Below are 24,464 nucleotides of genomic sequence, written 5' to 3'. Positions count from 1 at the left end.
TGACATCTTTGCAGCAACATAAGTAGTAATGGGATAGCATTAGAATTGCACTGGATAGTGAAATCCACTCCACACTTCTCTCAACAATATGTTGAAATATAGCGTGGAAGAGCTTACTGCTTGATGCAGTAAATTCACCAGGGTCAGTAGCTATACATTTGAAATGGTTGTTTAACACAGTTTGGTTAGAGTAAAGAGAGGTGTTTATTCAGATTCTCAAATGAAATAGACATTTGTAAAAGTACATAAAAATTATGTCTACTTTGTCAATCCCACTAAAGTATTAGAATCATGGAATAGTTAGGGTTGGAAAGGACCTTAAGATCATCTAGTTCCAACCCCCTGCCATGGGCAGGGACACCTAACACTAAACCATGTCACCCTATTACACTGGGTTGGTTTGTTTTTTTCAGAATACAAATTACCAAACAGGAGACAATTCCTAGTAGCTTAAAAAAAAAGTAGATATGTAAGCACTGATCAAATAAGGATAAAATGTCTGACTTTCGTTGATATCACTTTATCTAGTATTGGCTCATGGTATCTGGCACCTAGTATTTGCACTGGTAAGCAAATTGCAGAAAGAGTCAGCCCCAGGTGAATGATTGATAGCAGCCAAATAGACTAACAGCACACTAGCTGTTCAACAGCTAAATCGTTTGCTTCTCCCATCCAAGGTTCAGCAAGACAAAGGAGTATTCATTGTACTTTGCTTCAATCAGTGGTTTCACTGCAGGGAAGTCTTGCTTACATTTCTGATTAGCAGAAGTCCTATGGGGCTTTGAAATTCTTTTGTAAAGAGTAAGTGAGGAGCTTCATAGGGAAATCAGTGCAAATGTAATCTCTGGAACTGAAGCAGTAGATTTGACCAAGGACAGCTGAGGGGTCCAGGAGTATTTTGGGCAGCAAATTAAGAATGCTGGAGAATTTTTCTATATAACGAGTGATGTTAACAAGCATATGACAAGGAAAGAGTCTAGAGCTGTGGCAGATTAAAGCAGAGTCAGTTCAAAATTAAGGTGATGGAGATAAAAGGTAATAAGGATGACCCTGGGAGTAAGTGGCCAGTCAGCTTCACATCAGTGCCTAGTTAAGATCATGGAACAGATCCTTCTGGAAGTTATGTCAAAACATGTGAAAGGTGGGGTGATTAGAGAGGCAGTATGGCTTCACCAATAATCTGGTGGCCTTGTACGATGGAGTGACTGCATCAGTGTACAAGAGAAGAGCTGCTGATGTCATCTACCTGGATTTGTTTAAGGCCTCTGATATGGTCCTCCACATTTTGCTGCTAAAATTGAGAGGTACGTATTTGACTGATTGACTATTACATAGGAATTTGCTGAATGTCCAGATGCAAAGAATTACAGTCAATTGTTCAATGCCCAAGTGGAAAGAGTTCATATTTAGGCCACTACTATTTAATATCTTCATCAATGATGTAGTGGAACTGAGTACAGTACACCAAGCTGAATGGTGCAGGAATGGGTGTCATCCAGATGGACCTTGGCAAGCTTGAGCTCATGTGAACCTCATTAAGGTCTTCAAGGCCAAGTGCAAGGGTTCTGCACATGAGTTGGGCAATCCCTGGTATCAGTACAGACTGGGGTATGGATTGGGAGCAGTCCTGTGGAGAGCAACTTGGTGACTCCTGGTGGAAGAAGAATTGAATATGAGCCTGAAATGTGTTGGCACCCTAGAAAGCCAACTGTATCCTGGAATGCATAGAAAGAAATGTGACCAATAGGTCAAGGTAGGTGATTCTGATTCTCTGCTTTTGTGAGATCCCCCAGATCCATTTCTGGTGTGGGTGAAAGACATGGACCTGTTACAGCATATCCAGAGGAGGGCAATGGTCTCCTATGAAGAAAGGCTGAGAGAGTTGGAGTTGTTCAGCTTGGAGAAGAGAAGGCTCCAGAAAGACCTTATTGCAGCTCTTCAGTATACTTCAAAAAGACTTATATAAAAAATGGAGACATATTTTTTTACCAGTGCATGTAGTGATAGGATAAGGGGCAGTGGTTTTAAGCTGAAAGAGGGCAGATCTAGATTGAATGGGATAGAATTATTTTCAGTTGGAAGGGACCTACATTGTCATCTATAGTCCAACTGCCTGACCACTTCAGGGCTGACTGAAAGTTAAATCATGTTATTGAGAGCGTTGACCAAATGTCTGTTGAACACTGACATGCTTGGGTCATTGACACCTCGCTAGGAAGGCTATTCCACTGTTTGACCAGTAATAAGTTCTTTACAATGAGGGTGGTGAGACACTGGAACAGATTGCCTGGAGAAGTGTTCAAGGCCAGGTTTGACAGGGCTTTGAGCAGCCTGATCTAGTGAAAGATGTCCCTGTCAATGGCAAGAGGTTGGACTAGATGATGTTAGATCCCTTCCAACCCAATCTACTCTATGATTCTGTGAAATGTGTCAGCATCAAACATTTTGGAGGATTACTCTTTAAGCATGGAGAGCTGAAAGTGTTTTGTTTCCAGTTTGTGACTTTTAAACAGTTCTGTCTGGGTAGAGAAAACATTACATAGCCTTTTTCTTCCTCTTTCAATAGAATCAATTAATTTTACCTCCTGCCACTTACAAAAATCTGTTCTTTTTTAATAGAAATGTATCTAAGACTTTTTGTTTTGTTGAAAGGCAGATCTTAAATTCTCATACTTGCTGATTTTTTTCTTCTCTATTAAAACAGGTTTCAGTTTCATGCCAGATTTTAGTTAACTCTAAATCAAAGACAGTAAAAAAAAAAAAAAAAAAAAACACTTCTTCCACTTTTAAAATTCTGCCTACTAAGAGATTTTTGTGGCAGTTTGTGAAATCTGGCTTTTAAGAAGCTGCATGTACTGTTAAATGAAGCCTGGGATAAAAGGTTTTGTGTAGTTAATCCATCATAAGGCAGTTATAAATTGTCACTGCATGGTTTTCCTTTATACACAATTCTCTTCCAAAAACAGTTTTATAGAAAAGGTTTTCTTATAATAGTCATTGTAGTGACTTTGGTTACTGAGGTGTGTAAGTTGGAATTAACCATTTGAGCACAAAGGCTAACTTCATGTAAAATCAGCATTACAAACTTCTTTGTCCTTACGTATTCAGTTAAATATTTTATGATGACTCCATTGTCAACTACAAATATGAAAAATCCATCTGAATATTGTTTTCACCTTAACTTTTTCTGAATTAACTTTGCTGTCCGGATATCATGCTGGAGGCTTGGATTTGCATCTCAAAGCTATGACAAAGCTATCACTATAGTTACTGATTATCCTGTGTCCAGTACCTGCTGGTGAAGCTTAAAGAATCTCTACAGTATAGTGTTTTTTCTTTTCATTTATGCCTGTCACTAGCTTTTTAATCACAGTAGTGATTGTGAAAATTTTAATTAAGTTTCTAATTCCTCCCACTTTCTAACTATGTAGTTTTCTTGTGATATATATGTAATTTTACCTCCAGAGAGATTTAAGTGGACAAAAACTTTGTGTGACAGTGATAGTCAACTGGATATACCTATTCAAAGCAAAGTTAACAAAGTAGTCATAGAATCATAGAATCACAGAATCATAGAATCAACTAGATTGGAAAAGACCTTTAAGATCATCAAGTCCAACCTCTACGGCAGGCCTGCCGAGACCTCCACTAAACCATGTCACTAAGTGCCTCATCTACATCCATTTTAAAAAGAAAAGTAGACCAATTAAATATGCTATATTCTAAAGGCCATATTCTTCTCAAATTCCTTAACAGAAATTTCTGTGTAAAATTACATCAGCGTCCTGGGTTCAGCTTGGTTACTAAACTGTTCTTATCTCAACCCATGGGAGTTGCATTCTTTTTGATTCTCCTCTCTGTCACTCCGGGAGTAGGGGGAGGGCAAGAAGTGGGGGGAGTGAGTGAACGAGCTGGCTGGCTGGGTTTAAACCATGACAATCAGCTGTAGGTACTGAGGATTTGTAGAAGAGAAACTTCTTGAATAAAAAAGTTTTCTGATTGACAAGGAAATGAAAATGCTGCCAAAAATTCTTTGCAGTTCATCAATGAAAGCGTAGTAAAGTTTTAGAGCTTTCTACCTAACTGCAAAAATAATAAAAATGTCAACTCTAATAGCAAAAATGCCCAGGAATAGCGTCTTCCTTCTGAGATAGTGACCAAAAGGATGAGAATGTAATGGAGAAGATAACAAATAATGTTTTTTTATCTGAGATTTTTTTTTCTTTCTTTCTTTCCTGTAGAATGCTGGGCTGTTAAAGAAGGGGCTGCTTTTCAGGATAACTCTTCTGATGTCTGGAGGGGCCAGTATACTTTATATACGGTGGAGGATTATGGGCACAGGGCCACCGGCTTTCACTGAAGTAGACAACCCTGCTTCATTTGCTGACAGTTTATTTGTGAGAGTAAGTTATAAAGTTGTTTTTATCTGGCCAGCTCAGAACATTTGTCTTTGTCATCAAATTGAATTTTGTTTTCTGTGCTTCAAAGAAACAATGAAGAGGGCAAGTCTTCACACTTAAAGATGTGTGATGTGTCACCATCACTTGTGCTGCTGTGATGATTTTCTGCATCTTTCTTTTTTAATAGTATACCTTGTATATTCTTTAATTTAGCATGCAATGCACACATGGAAGTACATTGCCATTTACTTGCTATTTTTCCCATCCATTCAAGGATTTAGCTTTTGCTGATTTTCATCCTTTCTCTGCATACTGTGTTTGACTTTTCAACTATTCTTTCACAATTGAAGAAAATAGCATAAAGTCCTGGTCTGGTACATTTGAAGTATGTCTTGTCTGGCTGCATTAGGGTTCTTTCTGGAGATGGAGAATGATGGGTGAAGACAGTGGGTGCTTTCTCTTGATATTTTCTCCTGTTGTAGGAAATTATTCTTTTTACATGTGGATATTGGTTGGACAGCACAAAATTGCATTTGCCAGTTCTGAATAGCAGAGCCACATAGCTATGATTAAAAAAACCCCTGAAATTTAATTTCACACCTGTAAAATAAATGGATACATAACTAGTTGTAGACTAACAGTATTTAAAATCTCTTTATTGTATAAGGTATATTTTGTCATAAGGGAAATGACAGCAGCGAGAAGAAATAAAGTTGCCCCCCTGCCCCTTAAGTTTAGTATCAAGTAAATGTTTGTTTTCTTTCTGACTGACAGGCTATAAACTATAATTACTACTATTCGTTGAATGCATGGTTGCTGTTGTGTCCCTGGTGGCTGTGTTTTGATTGGTCAATGGGCTGCATACCCCTCATTAAATCTGTCAGCGACTGGAGGATAATTGCACTTGCAGCACTTTGGTTCTGCCTAATTGGTCTGATATGCCAAGCTCTGTGCTCAGAAGACAGCCATAAGAGAAGGTAAGAGACAGCAATGAATTTTAAATGCCTGGCCAATTTAAGTACAGTATTATTTTGTTAAATCCACTATTGATAATTTTAACAATTCAGCAGAACCAGTGTCTAGCAAATGCAGTTCAAATAAATATTTATAGCTGTCATTACAGTTTTAGCCCAATTTGGGGCCATCACTGTACACAGACTACTAGGAAACAGAGTTGGAGAAGGTATGCATAGCTACTCTATTTTTTTTCCTGAAATGGCATTTTGAGATCCTTAACACTGTAAGTGGTAGAAAGTAGTATGTGCTCAGAACAGAGTAGGAAATGATGTATGTTATGTTTTTGTCCCTACATCTTATGAGTCATCATCTCTTTTAATCTTCTGCTAATAGTGAAAGAGATATGTGCCTTGACAGGAGGTAGAAATGCTGGCCGTGGCCATACATTAAAAAGTGAAATGCTGATCCACAATATGTACTGAGGAAAGTACTTGTACTTTACCCAAAGGAACTAAAAAAATTATTGTAAACTGTTCTGTCTCACTAAGGGCATCTGTTTAACTTTTCACATTCTGTTCCCATGGATTTCATGTATGGTTAATTTCCCAGTTCTTTAAAATTTTTAAACAAGTCAGTCATAGAATTATAGAATGGTTTGCAATGTGTAAGGGACTTTAAAGGTCATACGTTAGACCAGGTTGCTCAAAGACCCATTCATCCTGGCCTTGAACACTTCCAGAGATGGGGCATACACAACTGTGGGCAACTTGTTCCAATGTCTCACCACCCTCATAGTAAAGAACGTCTTCCTATATCTAATTTAAATTTGCCCTCTTTCCATTTAAAGCCATTACCTCTTGTCCCATCACTACATGCTCTTGTAAGAAGTCCCTCTCCAGATTTCTTGTAGGCCCCTTTAGGTACTGGAAGGCTGCTCTAAGGTCTCCCTAGAGCCTTTTCTTCTCCTGGCTGAGCAAGCCGAACTGTCTCAGCCTATCTCCACAGGAGATGTGCTCCAGCCTGCTGATCATCTTTGTGGCCCTCCTACAAGTACTACAAATGATGTCATACTTTCTAGTAAAAATGCACTCACTGATCCTATATTGCTGAACATTTTTTAGCAAAAAGTGAAGAAAAAAATGTATAGTGAAGGCCTAAGACTCTTGGAGATGATAAGAGAGTAAAAGGACACATCTACATTACAGTTTAGAGATTTATTTGTAATAAATTAGAAAAGAAAACCATCCATGTGGCCTTTATAACAAACACCTGACACAGATCTAGGGTTCTTACTTACTCATATCATCTCTGTAAAAGTAAGGTACCTAGTCTAAGTTGTTTAAGCTCTGTATAGTCCATCAAGATTTACCTGATGAGGATTACTCATCCTAAAATAGATACCTAAGGCAAAGAAGGCAAACTGCTGTGGAAACAGCATAGATTACTAACTTTCAAGTGGTTAACCACAATGGATTCTACTGTTAATATATTTGTTAGGGAAGAAAATAATTTCTCAGTAGGATGTGTACCTAAGCTGCTTCTTTAACAGCAAGCTGTATTTTCCCCTCTTACTGGCTTACTAGTTCCAAAAATAGACAGGTAGCTTTTACCATTACTTTTCCTGCCTGTGTATTTTAAATAGGAATTATGTAATTAATGTGTAATTGGGCTGTTTTCTGGCCTGGAAGCATGAACATTGCTTTTCTAGAAATTACAGCTAGGATTTTAAAAGTGGAGTGTCAAAACCTCACAGAAATTTGTTTTGTTAGCAGCTCTCAAACGCTGTATTTGAATGCCCTCTTCCATATGCATATCCTTCTACAACATTTAAATAATATTTATATGTTAAATGGAAAATGTACTATTGTTAAGATTTGTGGTTAATTTAAGTATCTGTTTCTTGTTTGCAGAATTCTTACACTGGGACTTGGATTTCTTATTATCCCTTTTCTTCCCGCAAGTAATCTGTTCTTCCGAGTAGGATTTGTTATTGCAGAGAGAGTTATCTACCTCCCCAGTATTGGATATTGTATTCTGTTTACATACGGATTTAGTCTCTTGAGTAAGCAAGCCAAGAAAAAGGTACCATCAAAACACTCAGTAAAGTTGATGATGAAGTGCTTCAGATGGATGGTTTCTTTCTTAACTTGTCTCTCTTTCCTTAAGAAAATTCTTGCTGTGGCAGTTCTTGGAATCTTGTTGATAAATGTTATGCGCTGTGCACTCCGCAGCAATCAGTGGAGGTCAGAAGAACAGCTTTTTAGGAGTGCACTATCTGTGTGCCCTCTGAATGCAAAAGTAAGTGACTTGTGTGGACTTTTAATCTTTTCTAAGTGTTTTGAGATTTGGGATAGAGGAGGCATTGTGCATGCTTAATATATTGTGTTACTCAGAGTCTTTATTGGTGCAAGAGTATGACATTGACAGGTTGGTCATCTAAATTACAGTGGGAGCATAATCAAAATACCAGACAGTGCAAATTAGAATATTGTAATTCAGAACTTAGGGATAAGAGAGGAGAGGGGAGGGAGAAGAGGGAATACACTTCAGGAAAAGCATCCAGTTAAATTTGATATACTGTTAATAAAATCTACTAAAACAATTGTGTATGTAATTGCAAGTTATTACAAAATATCAAAAGGAAAGTAAGTTGCAGCAATGTATTCACCAGCGTAATGCCTGTGCTATATTTTTACAATCCTTTCTGTGTGCCTTCTAGTGGTATATTTAGAAAACACAGGTAAGGGACAAAGCAGCATATTGTCAGTGTAATTCAGGATGTGGGGGTAAAATATTTGCTTCCACGTCTGCTCTCTTACAGTGGCTGAATGGCATGGGCAGTAAGGAAAACTGCCGTATTCCTGCAAAGTTTAGTGAGGGAACAGGAAAGAGGGTGGGACTGCGTAGGATGTTTCACTGAGCTGAACACCAGTGTTTGGCATAGTAGACTGAATCTAGCTTGCCAACAGAGGTGACCTCCACAGCAGTCCTTTGACAGCTGAGAGTGTAATCTGTTGGAGCATACCACACAGCCCTCATGTCTGAATTTTAGCAGAGACTGTCTTTGAAGAGCCTTGAAATAGGAATGTGCAGCTTGTCAATACAAATACGTTGATGTCTTAAAGGATTAGATTTCTGCAGTCTAGAGTGGCATCTAGACAATACAGATCGAGACACAGAGTTTAAAAAGGAACTTGTGAATGCTCAACTTTTCAAAAAGAGAATGATAAACCTAGCATCTACTGGAATGCAAATATGCATCAGTGAGCTGTAAAAAACATATATGGCCAATACTTACAAGGTGGTGATGTAGTTCAACAATCTCAGATTTCAATACATAGAAAAAGAGCTGTTGTATTTTATTGTATGGCAGTGGTAGGCAACCATCTTCTTTTTAATGATGACCTCAGTACATCTTGTCTTCTGGATGACAAGTGCATACTATAAATGGAGCAAATGCAATCTGTTTCTTTGTGTGTAACTCCATCCATCTGCCATGGTAAGAGTGCTTTAGACAGATCCGTACTCTTTGCCTGTGCTCCAAGCTCCTTGGACTCAAGCCATGTTTGGCTGGGAAGCTGTGTAGCTGTGTTCACACAGTGCTGTGCTTGAGCCGATAAGCTGTATGCAAGCTATTGAACTAATGCAGTTGGTTCAAAGCCAACGAGTATACAGGGAAAATGAGCTTGTGTTTGTCAACACTGGGCTGTGTAGACACGCCTGAGCTTCAGTGCTGCTAGTGACAGCTTGCTGAAATGGAAAGCATGGTGATGTGAACAGGGAGGGGTTTGTAGGTTCGCATTCAAATTTTGCTGAAGGAGTAACTTTGAAATCACAGTAGTAGGCAGCTTTCCTAGGCAACAGCATTAGGGAATCCATGTGTGAAAACCAGTCTGTTTTTTTCTTTATGGTTTCAGCTACATTTATTCAATTTTGACAAAAGTAAATGTAAAAATTGGGTCTAGGTTTTATTGTGGTCTTCTGTTGTCATCTGGAAACTGCAGGCTTTCTTTATAAATGACGCCACAGGACCTTCTTTGACTGGCCTGTTTATTTCAGTGGGTGGCTGCTGCAGACCAAAAGATGGAACACAGATGATAGCTTTTTCTTGTTCTTAGACATCTTTAATATGTGTAATGTGGTCATGCTTTACTTCCTTTATGTAGCCAGGGTGCCAGATTCTCCAGGTGTCCCCCAACTAGCAACAAAAGCTGCAGCTCCTAGTTTGTGTTCTGTGGTACAGCTCTTCAATTCCAAATTGGCTGTCTGTGAGCAATGTGGAGTAAACTTACCTCAATTCTAAGTAACAGGTAGATACAGCAGTGCCTTCTCTAATTTAAAGACTAATCTTTTAACTTCTCTTTATATAGAGGTGTGGAAACTGCATTAAATTAGACTGTCCTTCATAGTAATGAATCTGCCCTCTTGAGTGATGGATGCATCTAGCTTGAGGATGAAATTTAACATCAACTTTGATAAATGTTGCACAATGATTTTAAAATTCAGTGGAAATAATCACATACCATAATAAAGTTACAGAAATTTTTATTTAAAAAAAAAAGTTTGCAGTACAAGATTTTAACTGTCTTAAATATTTAAGAAATATTTGAAATGTTATTTATTTTAAATATTTAAAATATTTTGTTATATTTGTTATGTATATCATATAGATTATTTTTTATTTATTTATTCTTTTTTTAAGAGAGAGAAAGAAGCATGTTACAGATCTGGACAGGTTAAACATGTCCAGGATTATGCCACAAATTTGAACTTGAATGGTCCTGCATTTAAGTTGGTTTCAAAGGTTGTTAGACTGAAACAGTATGCATTTTTAATACATTTGGACATATTTTTCTTAGCTGAATGGAAGGTCCCTGAATACTGATTCCATTTCCTTATACCACCTTTATTCATAGCTTATAGATTGACTTAATTCCTGGAGCTCAGTGGTTATATACACCAGTATGAGTTAGAACCAGGCCTGTGTTGTTTATGCTAAAGCAAATTTTGTGAACAGTTACAGAGACTGTTTTCTCCAGATACGTTGATTGTGTGTTACTGGTCAGAACAGGTATTATAAATAGGTAGTTTATAAATTTGGAATATTTCAGTACTACTGGTTTAAAAGGCTCACTGGATCCAGTTTGGCATCTTTTCATTTGATGTTTTTATGTTGCAAGCTTAGTTTATCCTGGAGTGCTTTGCTGAAGTACTGGAATATCTAATCACAGGCTATGATAAATGCTGTTTCACCATATCAGACTACTGGCTTGGATTTATCTCCTTAGCTTCAGATATCTACATCTGACGGAGTCAGCCAGGCTCCCTATATAACTGGGGAGGAGAAACTGTCCCTTTTAGCATGTGGTTCATCATTAGCTTGGACTAAATGACTGACAGATGAGAAAGACCGCATCCTAGATCAGTGTCCTTATCTCCACTGATGATAAAAGAAATCCTAGAGCAGGTATGGATACATAAGGTTATGTGAGATTTTGCCCTTGTTCTACTGCTGTTCACTGTTTCTAGGCATTGCTGTAATACTCCTCACCTTCTGAGGTGAGGTCATTAAACACTGTTTCTTGTAATTTTAAAGATTATTCCCAAAAATGCGATCTTACTGCTTTTTTTGCTGTTGGAATTGTTTGCACTTTTGGAAGTGCCAAGTTACTTTTTCTCAGCTTTTAGCAAAGCCACATCAGTTTTTAAGAATCCACAAATGGTCTTTATTTCTGGATGACTTCCTCTGATTATCTAAATAAATTGCAATTGCATTGTTAAATACATTGGGAAATAGCCACCATTTTTCTTTTCCTGGATTTGGAATAAGTGAATTTAAATGATTTTGAATTGTTAATATTCTGTATGCAATCTCTGCATTCTCCTAGCTACTGGTTTTTCCTTAAAGAATAGAAATTCAGAAATGTAATTTTTAAAAAGCCATTTCACTAGTAACTTTTCTACAATAATAAGCAAGGAAGTTATGATATTCCCAGCAGAATGTGTTACTAACCAGTCTGTCTTGACATACTAAGGGTAGTAGCTTTGTACTTGATGCTTTATGCAGATTGTAATTATTACAGATATGAGTTTGTCAAAGACAAGTTACGCTAATCTGAAAACGTACTGCAGAGTTTGAGATTACTTTCTATACTTTCTTAAAAGGGCTTGTAAAACCTCTTTATGACAGAACATTTAGTGCTGCTTAAGGATTCATGAAGCTGATCTAGACTGTATTTCCTTTAGATGCTGAGAATTTCTTTCTATGCTATGTATTAAATATCGTCTGCAGAATTTGCTTTAAGTGCTGTGGGCTATGTTTATAGCTGCTCTCTGCAGTGTTTTGCCACACAGATACCATTTTAGATGTTAATTTTTTTTATACAAGCACAGTCATACATACGAAATTTTAGACAACATTAACCGCACAAAAGATGAAGTTCAGAAAGGCTTTATTATTATTTAGAAAACAGAATTGCAGTAGCAGAGGAAAGAGTATTTGATGGAAAAAGCCAGCATTGCACAGAAGCGTCTGCATGTTTCTGTACAAATTTTGACATCTGTGCTTTGCTTCCATCCTTCTCAACAAATGTTCATATTTGCTGAAAAAGTGATTATAAGCAGCTAGGAAGAGAGAAGAGTTGATAATAGTAGTACTCCAACTGAGGGGGTGTACCTCCTGGAAGATGATATTGCGTTTCAATTTCTTCCTACACTGTTTGAGTAAAAAAAAAAAATCAAAAAAATCTGTTTGACAGCAAATTTGGTTTTGTACAGAAAAATATAATTTTTCTCCCTCATTTAAATGTGTGTGCACATTTAAACTCTTAAATAAGAGTTCAAGCACTGTGTGTCTAACATAGCATAATACAGTTTTTTATACTAGGTTCTTAGGCCAACTGAGGTATTGCAAACAGACAGTCAGTTCTTTGGCTAGGCTATGGTGCCATGGTTATGTTAACTTTAAAAAAACACATGCCTGTTGAGATCAACTAGGTTCTACCTTATGGTTTTTTTACTTAATTGCCCTGAGAGAATACTGTGTTGTTTATGCATCCTAAGAAATGCTCTTTTTAGTGCAACTATTGTGTAATTACCTGTTTAAGATTGATAAAGGAGCATGTGGGCATAATGTTATAGGTCATTTCCTGTTTAATCATTTAATACCAAAATGTTATGTCTGCTCTTAAGTGTTTAATCAGGAAAGGAAAATCCTCCTTCCCAGGCTGGCAGGCACAGTATCTGTCAAAGGCAGAACCACCACATCTCTAGAGGTAAAATGTAAAGCATCACACTGGCCCCTCATTTTTTAAAGCCCGGGTTCTTCCTGCACATTGGTATATAGGAAGTGCCTGTGTCCTCGTGTTGTGCAGGCAGGGGTCATAGTAGAAGTCAGGGAGCGTTACAGCCTCATGCTTAGCAGAGGGCAGATAGTTATTGTAGGCCTAGTTTGGGGGAGCAGAGCTAAATGCTGATCTTGGCATCTCCCTGTCATGGCCAGTGAAGTGAGCAGCATGACTGTATGGCAAAAGTCACTTGCACCTCTCAAATGACTGTGTGTGCCTGAACACCCTTTGCTGACTGTTCTTAAGAGCAGGATGTTACTGCATGTTATAATACATTGTAAAGCTGTTTCTGTCACTGTATGTTTATGGCAGGCTGAGGAGTTCTTTTGGTATGTTTTAGTTTTTCTTCCCTTCTTTGTCACCACCACATTCTAGAGCTACAGTTTCACCTGAAGGAAAATCAGGAAAACCACATGTAACAAGGGCCTCTTCATTTTCAGCTATTGTATAGAAACATTGTTTTCTTTCACACAGAAGCTATATCTAAGGACAGAAGAAATACACCATTAAAAATGCTAATAGTTCATTTAAATAGTTTTGCTTTCAGTTTTAATATAGTATGTTCAGTTTATAAAATATACATGCACACTTAGTATTTCATTTGATGTTTTGACTTGAGAGAATTGATATCTCTCAGGCTTCTGCAATCTACATAACTGTGTACATGAGACATATATTCTTGCTGCTGCTGCTGCTTTTGAGATAGAAATTGATATGAAGAAGTTACATGTTTTTAAAAAAAAATGAGTAAAGAGAATCGGAAAGTAAAATGGTGACTGTTTCCTGACACAAGACAATTGGCACGTGAAAGACTGAGTGGTTGATGTATACCAAGGTTTTTCACATATGCTCTGTCCCCAGTCTTTAATAAAATTTCTTTTTTTCAGTAATGCTTATGACTTTTGTTAAAAAATAAGCAAAAAGCTTCTTAAAGGTTAAATATAAACTTGTTTGCTGATATGGAAGGTTGAAGTTGGGTATTTTAGGAGCTAATACATATTATTGAGTGAAATAATTCCTTCTGTTTTGCCACAGTTTATCTCAAAACACAGCAAGGTTTTGAATTTGCTCTGAATAAATTCTGAGTCTGTAAACTTTAGCATATATAATGAGAGCAATCCAGTGTGATAAGAATGATATCATAGTGTACTGAAAAATTTCTGGAAAAGTTATACAAATAGAATTCAGTCCTAAGAAACATCTTTTAAGGTATATCATGTTACTTTAATGACTCCTGGGAAAACAATGCTATTCTTTTTTTTTCTTGACACCATGTCCTGGGTTCAGCAGTAGCAGTCATTTTTCTCCTCCTTGGTAGCTGGTGCAGTGCTGTGTTTTGACTTTCAGCTCAGGAACAGAGCTGATAACAATGATGTTTTGGTTTGGCCAAGGACTTTGTGAGCCTCATGCTCTGCCAGGGAGGAGGGGAAGCCGGGAGGAAGCAGAGACAGGACACCTGACCCAAGCTAGCCAAAGAGGTATTCCATACCACAGCACGTCATGCCCAGGAGGTAACTGAGAGTTACCCGGAAGGGCTGGGACTGCAGGGTTGGAGGATGTATTGGTCAGTGCTTGGTCGGGCTGGGGGGGGGGGGTGGGGGGGTGGGTCGAGTTATCGGTCTGCTGGTGCTGAGGTGTTGTATTCTCTTCCCTTGTTATTTCCTTTATCATTATTATCATTGGTGGTAGCAGTAGTGATTTGTGTTATACCTTAGTTACTAAACTGTTCTTATCTCAACCCATGAGAGTTGCATTCTTTTCGATTCTCCTCTCCGTCCCTCTGGGAGTAGGGGGAGGGAAAGAAGGGGGGGAAGTGAGTGAATGAGTTGCCTGACTGGGTTTAAACCCCGACACACCATCAACTGATCTTTAGGAATACCTATGTCTTGATATAAAAGTAACATTCTGTTGCTGCTTTGCCATGGGCCTTGTCATATTTTTATGAATGTTAAATAGAAGTGCCTGGATATTTTATTTTGTTTCCTGGGAGCCATGCTAGAACTACTTTTATAGGATGCTGAATTTGTGTCCGATTTTATATCTAGCAGCCTGAGGAGCTGCTTCTGTGTATGCTTAGTAAGCTTTATAGCATCCTCGCTGTCTGTAGAACCAGTGAAACTATTTTTTCACTGATTTTGGAAAGCATGGAAAATGTTCTTAACTTTATTTGTTGATAACTACTGCATAGTCACAGTCATATAGAGATGGAATTCAACAATTAAATAACAACTGGTTTCAAATATAATTGTGTGTATTACATCAATAGATCCCAGGTATTGTGCCAAACACAATTAGGATTTTTCCTCTGATGGACACATCAGGTAGAATCCTTTTTTGAATGCAGGTGAATTAGAGTTTTCTAAATGCATTACAGACTTATCTTTTTGTCTGTCAATCTCAAGTAATTCCTGCATAGTGTCTTTGAAAAGATTTAAATTAGATTTTCAAAGTATGGAAGAAATTACAACAAGTGTTTGTTTCAGATGAAGTAGATACAAATTGATTTTAAATAGTAAAGTGATTTAAGTAATGAGTTCTGATCCAGTTGCCAAAAAGCCGGTTTTCAAGAGTCAGAATCCACTGTACTGTTAAATATGATGATAGTTTAATTCAGTTTCCTTGATCTGTAGTTCAGGGTGATTTAAGTACTCACAGTACTTAGCTGTCATTTCTAAACTTGAGACTTCCCTTTGATCGAGTAATGTAGTCTTCTGAGATCTGCCTTAAAGTAGGATTCAGGATGCTTTCCAACTGAGATTTGTCCTGAAATATGTTTTTTCCTATCTAGTCTGTGCCATAAGTTCAGATGATATGTTTTCTTCCCTGTAGGTATATCTCAAAGCTTTAAATCCTTTCTTCATTCCCTGCTTTTTAACAGGCAAGGTCTCAAACATGTTGCTATATACATTTATTTCAGAAACGCTTTTTGATGCATTTTTATCCCAAGACAACGGTGTGCATGTTTGTTATTTTTCCTTTGTTTTTGAATTATGTAGCTTAGTTTTTTTGTTAGTGTTGAGCTTCTTCTAGTTAATGCTATAGCAAAAGCAAAGTTCAGTCAACATTTACATTGCTGTAGTGTTTATTCTGCTATGGTAGATTTGAGTCTGGCTTTCTCTTACGTATCTGACAAATAAAGAAATTAAGAGCAGGAAGTCTCCATATAAAGAGTCTTATGGAAAGTATGGTAACCTCATTTATAAAATCAGGAAGTGAATAGTCTTTACCTGGAACAGAGAAGTTGATTTATTAATTTATTCTTCAGATTTTTGTCTTGCTGTCTTCATCATATGTATTGTCCGGTCTTAAGTATCTGACTACAGCAGAAAACAGCAGTGAATGATGGAGGTGCTGACTGTTTTTATTTGGAGTGAAAATTTTTAGCAATTTGGCTTCACAAAATATCTGACTATGTAACATCTGGTACAACATTCATCTGTGTTTTCAGGTGCACTACAATGTTGGCAAAAACCTGGCTGACAAAGGAAATCAAAGTGCTGCAATCAAATACTACAGAGAAGCTGTAAGGTATTAGGAATTTTACTGCTTTAATGATCGATCCTAAAATTTCTTTCATGTTCAACATGAAGAAAATGCTTAGGTATTCATTTTCATGATCTGCAGCATTGCAGAGCTATCAATTTGCATATAGTAATACATGTTCCATACGTAATAATCATCTCTTAAATTTTAAATTTTAGGTTGAATCCTAAATATGTACATGCCATGAACAACCTTGGAAATATTCTGAAAGAAAGAAATGAGCTCCAAGAAGCAGAGGAGTTGCTGTCCTTAGCTGTACAAATACAGTATGTTTAGAACAGTGCTAAGCAGCATTTTTCATCGAGCAGAAATGATACAATCAATAGGATCTTGTGTTCTAAATGCTCAACTGTTCTCTCTCTTCTTTTTTTCCCCATTTGCCCAGACCTGATTTTGCTGCTGCATGGATGAATCTAGGAATAGTACAGAACAGTTTAAGAAGGTTTGAAGAGGCAGAGCAAAGCTACTGGACAGCAATTAAACACAGGAAAAAATATCCAGATTGTTACTACAATTTAGGGCGGTTGGTAAGTGCTTTTGAATAAATTACATCTATGATAGGAATCCGTGTGTGTGTGCATATAACAAAAAAAAAAATCTACTGTGCTATTAAATATGATGATAGTTTAATTCGGTTTCCTTGATTTGTAGTTCAGAGTGATTTAGTATTTTTGGTAGTTTTTCCTATTGCTTTCCCAGCACACTTCCTTCCATAACAACCTTCTGTAGTCCTAATTTTTTCATACAGAGAGGTATAATCAAAAATATAAATTGTGGTCTTTTGTTCAAACGATATTATTAGTCATTTCCCAATGTTAGACTCTTTTCAGTCATACTTGTATTGTTAGGTAGTAGAACTATGCCCTAAAAAAAATCATTTAGATTCTTGGAAATGATAAGTAAATATTTACTTATTCTCTTGTGTAGATTTCCAGATTCTATGCTGGTTTTCTTCCCTATCTTATTGGTACATGCATATGTGAAAACAAGCCTGGGTGCCAGAGAAAAGCAGGTTAAAATTAGTATATAGCACTCTCTTTTCCATAGTACCATAGTATTCTATTTACATTTCACATTCTTGTCTCTAAAAAGTTCTATTAGAATGGAATAGCTCTTTAGAACAGCTCTTTACTGTCTTTTGTGCATGGTAGGAAAGTAAAACAAATCAGAGTGAAATGACTGGGTTTTTCTTTGGTTTTAGTACGCAGATTTGAATCGCCATATAGATGCATTGAATGCATGGAGGAATGCTACAGTTCTGAAACCAGAGCATAGTTTGGCTTGGAACAATATGATTATATTGCTTGATAACACAGGTATAAGCATATTTGAATGTTCTAATGAATAATTCAGTGTCTAGCAAAACTTGAAGCTTTTTCTGTATTTATCTAAATGGAGGTATGCCTCTTGTTTTCTGTCCAGCCGCTCTATAAATGGTTTTAAAGCATCATTTGGAATCCAGCCCATAAATTGAATTTCTGATCCTTATTTGAAATGCCATCATTGTGGAGGCATGTTTATATTGTAGACCAAACTTAACTTTTGAATCTGTGCTTTGTTGTTCTGAAGGTGTTACCTGTTGAAAACAAAATGGGGTGTTTCTATTGTCTTATTCTGTGTAATTTTACATTTGCATGTGTATGATACCTGGTTTTCTTTAAAAATGCATGTACTCATTTTGTACAATATGCATGCTTGCAGCATGAAAAGTAACTAGTAAGGCTGTGTTAAAATATGCTTTTGTTTTTTTTCCACTGAATGGGCTTCCAGGCAATCTAGCTCAAGCAGAAGCAGTTGGAAGAGAGGCCCTGGAATTAATACCTAATGATCATTCCCTTATGTTTTCATTGGCAAATGTACTGGGGAAATCACAAAAATATAAGGTAGGTAATGAGCTTTCTGAATGTTCAGTTTTAGGTTTGGGGTTTGGTTGGATTTTTTTTCCTGTTTAAACTCTTTAAGCTTTTTGTAGAAACTGTTTGAGGAGGTCATTGTCAAGTGTGACTTAGATAATCAGGTTTAAATGCCCATTTCTGTCACAGTATTGCTGTGTGATTCTGGCCTGAGTTCATCCCATCTTATTTTAGGTGCCTGGGTTATGAATGTTGCTACCCGAAACTACTGTCAGTGGTCATTGAAGAGAAACAGGCATTTAGGCACACTAGAGGGCACTTAGGGTCTTGCATTGCTTCACTGCCAAGAGAGAGAGCCTGCTCTGATTTAGAGGCCTTGTTTCAGGAGCTAAAATTAGATGTGATATGCTAGTCCTTGTGCTTTTGGCATGTAAAGGAAGCAAGGTTTACCATTACCCCATATGAATTCTAGCCTTTTGCTCAGACACGATCTAAAACAGAGATACACAGACTTGCTAATTGCAGACTGAGGATGGGATACCTGGGTAATTCCAGAATATTAAGAGGAAAAAGTCCATGCATTGAGCACTGTATTGAACTTTCTCTTGGATGCAGTGGACCAGCCTGTGAGTGGTGTACCTCAGCATTAGCTACTTCTATTTACAAGTAGTAAAGGTTATCGAATTGATAAGAATGAGTTATTTTCCAAAAGGAATTGTATGAGCTGGCAGAATAAATCATACACAGTTAATATATTTAGTTGTTTTAATTTACTCCATAGTCACTGATTTATGTATGTGATACGGACAAATTAATAATCAAGGAAGTTTTTTGTATTCGTCAGAAAACTGTCATTTACTGAATAATGGCTTTTGGGGGTTTTGGTGGCCTTTTGATAGCAGCAATGTTAGCAGCACTGAAGGAATATCCTCAATATATGCAAATTAAGGAGACTTCATGATGTGAAACTTCTTAGAATAGATGCATTTTTCCTCCAGTTATTGTGTTCACTTGGATTTTTACAGTCCTGTTCAGCTGTGGAGTCATGACATATCCATATGAGAAGCGAGGGCCTGTGACAACCCAACACTTGCCTTAGTTTGTGATAAATTGCTGTTAAGACACCCCATCACTGTTTGCAGACTGGCTGGGTTTTTTTCTGTACACTCTGTTTCTTTTCTCTCTCCATCTGAGACTGTTATAAAATATATATTTTAGGTTAGTTTAACAAAGTTCCAAAGTGATACAAATTAACGGCCAGGATGTATAAGGGATGAGATTATGGAGGAGGTAATTGCTGAGATTATTTTGGTTAGTCGTGACTGTGAAAGAATGGAGTATTGTATAGTTATTCATCAAGAAGAGCATGCAGCATGACAGAATAAAGAGCATTCATAATGATATAAGTAGAAAAGTTAAGTTGAAAACAAGCTAGAAAACTTTTCCAGGTGTAGGAGAAATAATTCTGGTTTAGTGGATTTAAAAAATTAAAAGAAGAGGTAGTGCTTTTGATTGCTAGGTCTGAAAGGTCATTATGCTGCAGGGGAGTGTGTTGGAGACAAAGTAGAAATGACAGTAGGGGAAATGAAGCTTCCAGGTCAGCATCCTAAATAAAGTAAAAGTAGCAGTGGAGCCCAGCAAAGAAAGCAGGGAGCCAGAGAGTGTTCTAGTAGTTCAATATGGAGTAGTAGGTTTGCGCAGAGCAAAAACCTTAACTAGTCACTTAAAGTAGATGAATTGTAACAGAGAGCAAATTAAGGGGATTGAGAAGTAGACTCACTTAGAAAAGGTTATGATCTCAGCAGCTGTATTTTGCATCACCTTGAAAGAGCAGCCACGGCGGGGGGGAGGGGGCTAAATGGGAGAATGCTAAATGAAAATTAAAATGCATAGAAAATTCAGGCTTCTTGTCCACCCCCTCACCATGTAAAAACAGAGAAGTAGATGACTCGCTAATAAGAGTGTTTTGAGTGTTTGGAATGGGAGGGCAGTAGGAGGGAATGGAGACTATCGAGGTGATAGAGGTAATTTTCAGAAGGCTACCTGGCTATGTCTGATGTGTTGTATAACCTCAGGCATTTCATTTACTGGATTACTTATTATGTGTGTATATAAAAGTTGTATTGGCTCTGTTGCCATAAAGTAAGATCTGTACTGTGCTTTTTGTTATCTCTTATTTTAAAAGACATTGAGTTGAAAAGTTTATACTATGTTATGAGAGATCTCTTTCCACTCACCACAGAATATTCTCCTTCAGTTTCAAATATACTTTGATTTTCAGCTGAAGATCGTTTTCCTGAAGAAAAAAAAAAAAAAATGCAACCCCTTATGATTTCTGTTTGTATCTACTCATGAATTACTTATTGCTCCAGAAACAAAAGCACATAAAGAATGAGCTGTTTCGGTGGTTTTGTTTTGGTTTTTTTAATTAATATCTGTTATACAAAGTTAGAGATCTCCTTTAAATGCTTGTTCTTGTCACAATGGATGAAGAGCCAAGCTATCTTTAGTTCTTTGAAAATATGGATGCTGTACTTTTGTAATGCTTTTTCTGTGAAAAATACAATAAATTGAAACCATTCAGCTTTTTTTTTCTGTATTTGAAATAAAGCCAGACTACAATTTTGTGCTGTGGCCTTGACAGCAGATGGAATGCAGTGTGCTTACCCAAAGCCTTTGCTATGCACAGTGTGCAAGTTTCTTGGCAACACTTAAAGATTTGGCAAGATACAGCAATTTGAAATATCACCAATGTACTGGAATGTGTATTTACTCCATATAGCTACAGTAATATGAATATGATGCACCTTAAATAGCCTTTAATCAGCCAGTATGCTTCTACTAGCTGCTGGGCAAAGTAGTGGTGATAAAAACGTTTTCAGCATGTAGCTGAAAATGTGTGGTAATGGCAGCCAGCACTGAGAATCCATTCCATGAAATTTTCTGGGAGCACATTGAACTTGTTGTCCCGTTATGCCTCAGCAGTGAGAGGATGAGACCATACATTAGGTGCTTCTCCTTTGTGTAGGTGGCAACTTTTAGGCATAAGAGTGAATTAATTGGACAGCACATCTTTCACTTTGATTGCTGTTAACCTGCCCAGTGAAGAAAACAGAGATTTATTTATTAGACCAAAATAATAAATTTTGTTGGAGGAAAAAAATACAACTTATTACTGTATGCTTTCAAGTGCCTGTTGATTTTTTAGGCTTCGATGGTCATACGAAAAGAGGATATCTTGCAACACAACTAGACTTGCCAAGTGTGACAGAGTTAAAATCATAGAATCATTTTTACAGAAAAGGGTAGTCAGAGTCATCTAATCCAATCACCAGGGCAATTTCCAGTTGAATTTTGAGCATCTCTATGGAAGGTGACTCTGAAACTTCTGCAGACAGCATCATCCACTGCTTGATAACCCTTTGGTTTAAAAAAGTTTCCAGACATTTGGTTCCCTTGGTCAGTACTATCCAAGTACTCCTTCTCCTGAAATAGGATGTCGTGCAAAAGGATTTGTCAAGAACCCTAGGGTTTGTAATTTCCTTGACCTGTGAAGATGAAGGCATTTTATGCATCAGCTTTCTTGGCTTAAGAGTCGCAGCCTTATTTCTGTGCTCAGCAGTTCCCTGAAAGGAGCCCAGTTCGGGTTTGAATTTGGATATACTGGGAAGCCCTTAAGTCGCTCAAAAGTTGAGTGACTCAATTTTGACACATCAGATATTTCTTGCCTCTGAGGGACTTTTGCAGAGACTCATTTCATGCTTCACATGAGAACATGGTGGAACCAAAAATCTGGCTGACAGGTTTTCTTTTTCAATAGAGCCTGTCTAGTTTTGTAGATTTCAGTAATAAAAGCTTAGCACAAAGGAAAACAGTTTTCCCCAGTTATTGTTCTCACATACCTCAGACAGCAAGTATGTGCATTCAGACAGAAGCCTACCACACTGAGGTAATTTCATCTTCAGTTCAATTGCATTGAAACTGAATGGGCAACTTTCCCTAGAACACAGCACAGAATAGAAACCTATGTAAAAATTGCTCCCCAAAATATATAAGCTTGCATGCAAGTGAGTACATATACTCCATTTGGATCGGGGGAGAAGTATCTTTTTAAACTTCTGCAAGGAAATATGCTCTGGAACAGAAGTATCTACATTAGCAGCTGCTTTGGGAAAATAAAAATATTTGAATTTGAGAATAAATTTACTGATAAATTGTTCTCTGAATATTTGGTGAGGGAGTTCAGGTTCCCTAAGAACAAATTGGGTATCAGCAGTCCTAAGAGTACGCCACTGCACCTGGGAATCTGGAAAAGGTAACTTGTGAGGAATGTTTCAGTTGGCTTGATCTTTTTAAGGAGCAGGCACTCGGCTACTCTTCACTGAGAACCACACTGAAACAGGTCAGGTCTTGAGCAACCATGGCAGGGGAGTTGCAAGTAGATGATCTTATAGTCCTTTTCAACAATCTGTTTGAAAGGGGTTTACTGGAATGCCCCTATTTTAAATGGAAAGGCACCTGAAAGCAGTTTGGTCAGGTAGTGAATTATATTATCCTTAATTTGTTTGAATAAGTAGGGAAAGTTTCAGTAGGTGAAAATACTGAAACTGTGCGTAGAGGAAAAAAAAGCAAACTGCTTTGCAAACTTCACTAGTGCTTAATAGCTGTCTGCTAAAGTAACAGCAGCCTGTGAAAGCATGGCACCTATTTGTAGCTTTATTACTGTTTTCTGGAGGCTGTAGCCACCTGACAGTATCACATGGGCTTAGAATATATATGTACTGTGGTATCACATAAATTTGGCATTTTGGGGAGGGTTTTTAATTACAATCATGGGTCAATTTTGTAATATTTTATATACTGAAGGAGTAGACTGTCCTGTTGACTTGTTCTTCTAAATTATTCAGGAATCTGAAGCTTTGTTCCTGAAGGCAATTAAAGCCAATCCAAATGCTGCCAGTTATCATGGTAATTTGGGTAAGAGCCTTTCTAACTCTTATCAGCTGTATTGTTTGTTTGCTTCATGTTCATTATGTTTTAAAAGAAAAAGCATTCTTTTAAGCCTTCTTCCTGCTGGGCAGATTTCTATTTCACTTTCTAGAAAAACTGCCAGCCAGAAGAACAGGGCACTAAACCAGAAAAGCTGTCACATGATATGACAGATCAAGAGGGCTGCACAATCCAGCCCAGAGGTAGCTGCACTTCAGTGTCTGCAAATTGGTTCATTTATGCTGTGCTTGTAACCCGCAATGAGCTCACCAGATAAGAGCTGCCATTTATGGCTGCAATGTAATTCATTCCTTCATCATTCCCATGCCAGTTCTGCTCCCAGGCTTTGCTCCTGTGGTTGGCAACAGAACAAGCAGCTACTGTGCCACCAGCCAGCGAGAGACCCTCACTGGAAAACAAATGCTTTAATGTTGTTTTCCAAGTGATTGGCAAGATTGCACATTATTCAACAATATTGCTAATGAAATTCCTCATTGATGTTCCAGCTGTGCTTTATCATCGCTGGGGAAATCTTGACTTGGCAAAGAAGCACTACGAAGTCTCTCTGAAGCTTGATCCTATGGCACCCGGGACCAAGGAAAACTACAACCTCCTAAGAAGAAAACTGGAGCAATTGCAAAAGAAAGGCGGTGCCTGATCTCTCCATTCAGGTTGTCCATGCATGCTGTACACGAGTCATGTTACATGGGTATTTTTGACCATGTAAAGGATTCGGTTGTTATTTCTCAAAAATAATAACACCACCAGCACTGCACACTTGAATGTCCAGTTATGCCCTCCTAAAGATCCTAAAATTTCAGCATGAGGGTTTATTTTATTTTTACTCTTGAACTGCTTTTAAATTCCCTTAGAACAGTTTTATAGGTATATGAAAGCAACGGAGACGGAATTTCACAGCTTTCACTTATAATTTGGAATCTTATCTGACTATTCTGTGATTCTTTGACTTTTTTGTAGCAGGATGAATACCAGAAGGCAGTTTTATTTTTGAAAGTGATTCTTAAAAAGTGCAATTTCCTGTTTAAATACTTATCAAGTGTGAAGAATATCCATCCACTTCAGTTCTATTACTGCCTTCTACTGGCAGTCCTGCAGAGCCAGTGGAAGAATGGATTCTGTTCCAGCGCATCAGTCTACACATGTAATTTGCGTTATCCCCTTGGTCTTGTGCCTGGCCTCCACCCTGTGAAGTGTCGGATTTGTAGAGGAGTAAATGAGGACAAGGATTTGAGCATAAATGTTTGTCAGACAGTACACTGCTAAGGTATGCTTGAGTGAAGAAAATACTCTTAGATTAAGATGGCAGATGTTAGCAAGCAGCAAAGGGAAAAGAAGTGTGAGTCAGTAGAGAAGTC

At 37.6% G+C, this 24,464-nt stretch overlaps 1 protein-coding gene across 3 annotated transcripts in view; it reads left to right on the top strand.

The window, feature by feature from the left end:
* Nucleotides 1–23,752, top strand: part of TMTC4 (transmembrane O-mannosyltransferase targeting cadherins 4) — a 50,498-nt gene extending 26,746 nt beyond the window's left edge. For 2 of the 3 annotated variants that reach the window (XM_062624681.1, XM_062624684.1), the window contains 11 exons: nt 4,242–4,403; nt 5,175–5,377; nt 7,268–7,439; nt 7,524–7,655; nt 16,152–16,231; nt 16,405–16,512; nt 16,632–16,773; nt 17,448–17,562; nt 18,017–18,129; nt 23,007–23,076; nt 23,595–23,752. In XM_062624681.1, the coding sequence (XP_062480665.1) occupies nt 4,242–4,403; nt 5,175–5,377; nt 7,268–7,439; nt 7,524–7,655; nt 16,152–16,231; nt 16,405–16,512; nt 16,632–16,773; nt 17,448–17,562; nt 18,017–18,129; nt 23,007–23,076; nt 23,595–23,746 (1,449 nt within the window). In that variant the 3' untranslated portion in view covers nt 23,747–23,752. Of the gene's footprint in view, nt 1–4,241; nt 4,404–5,174; nt 5,378–7,267; nt 7,440–7,523; nt 7,656–16,151; nt 16,232–16,404; nt 16,513–16,631; nt 16,774–17,447; nt 17,563–18,016; nt 18,130–19,097; nt 20,417–23,006; nt 23,077–23,594 lie in introns of those variants that run through there. The other variant, XM_062624682.1, reaches the window with a different exon arrangement.
* Nucleotides 23,753–24,464: the final 712 nt, after the last annotated feature.

The sequence above is a fragment of the Pezoporus occidentalis genome, unplaced genomic scaffold, assembly GCF_034315485.1.
Source record: "Pezoporus occidentalis ecotype Australia unplaced genomic scaffold, CSIRO_AGI_Poc_V1 ctg27, whole genome shotgun sequence".
Lineage (NCBI taxonomy): Eukaryota > Metazoa > Chordata > Aves > Psittaciformes > Psittacidae > Pezoporus > Pezoporus occidentalis.
Note: the sequence above shows the minus strand (reverse complement) of the source record. Positions and strands in the feature narration are given on the sequence as shown.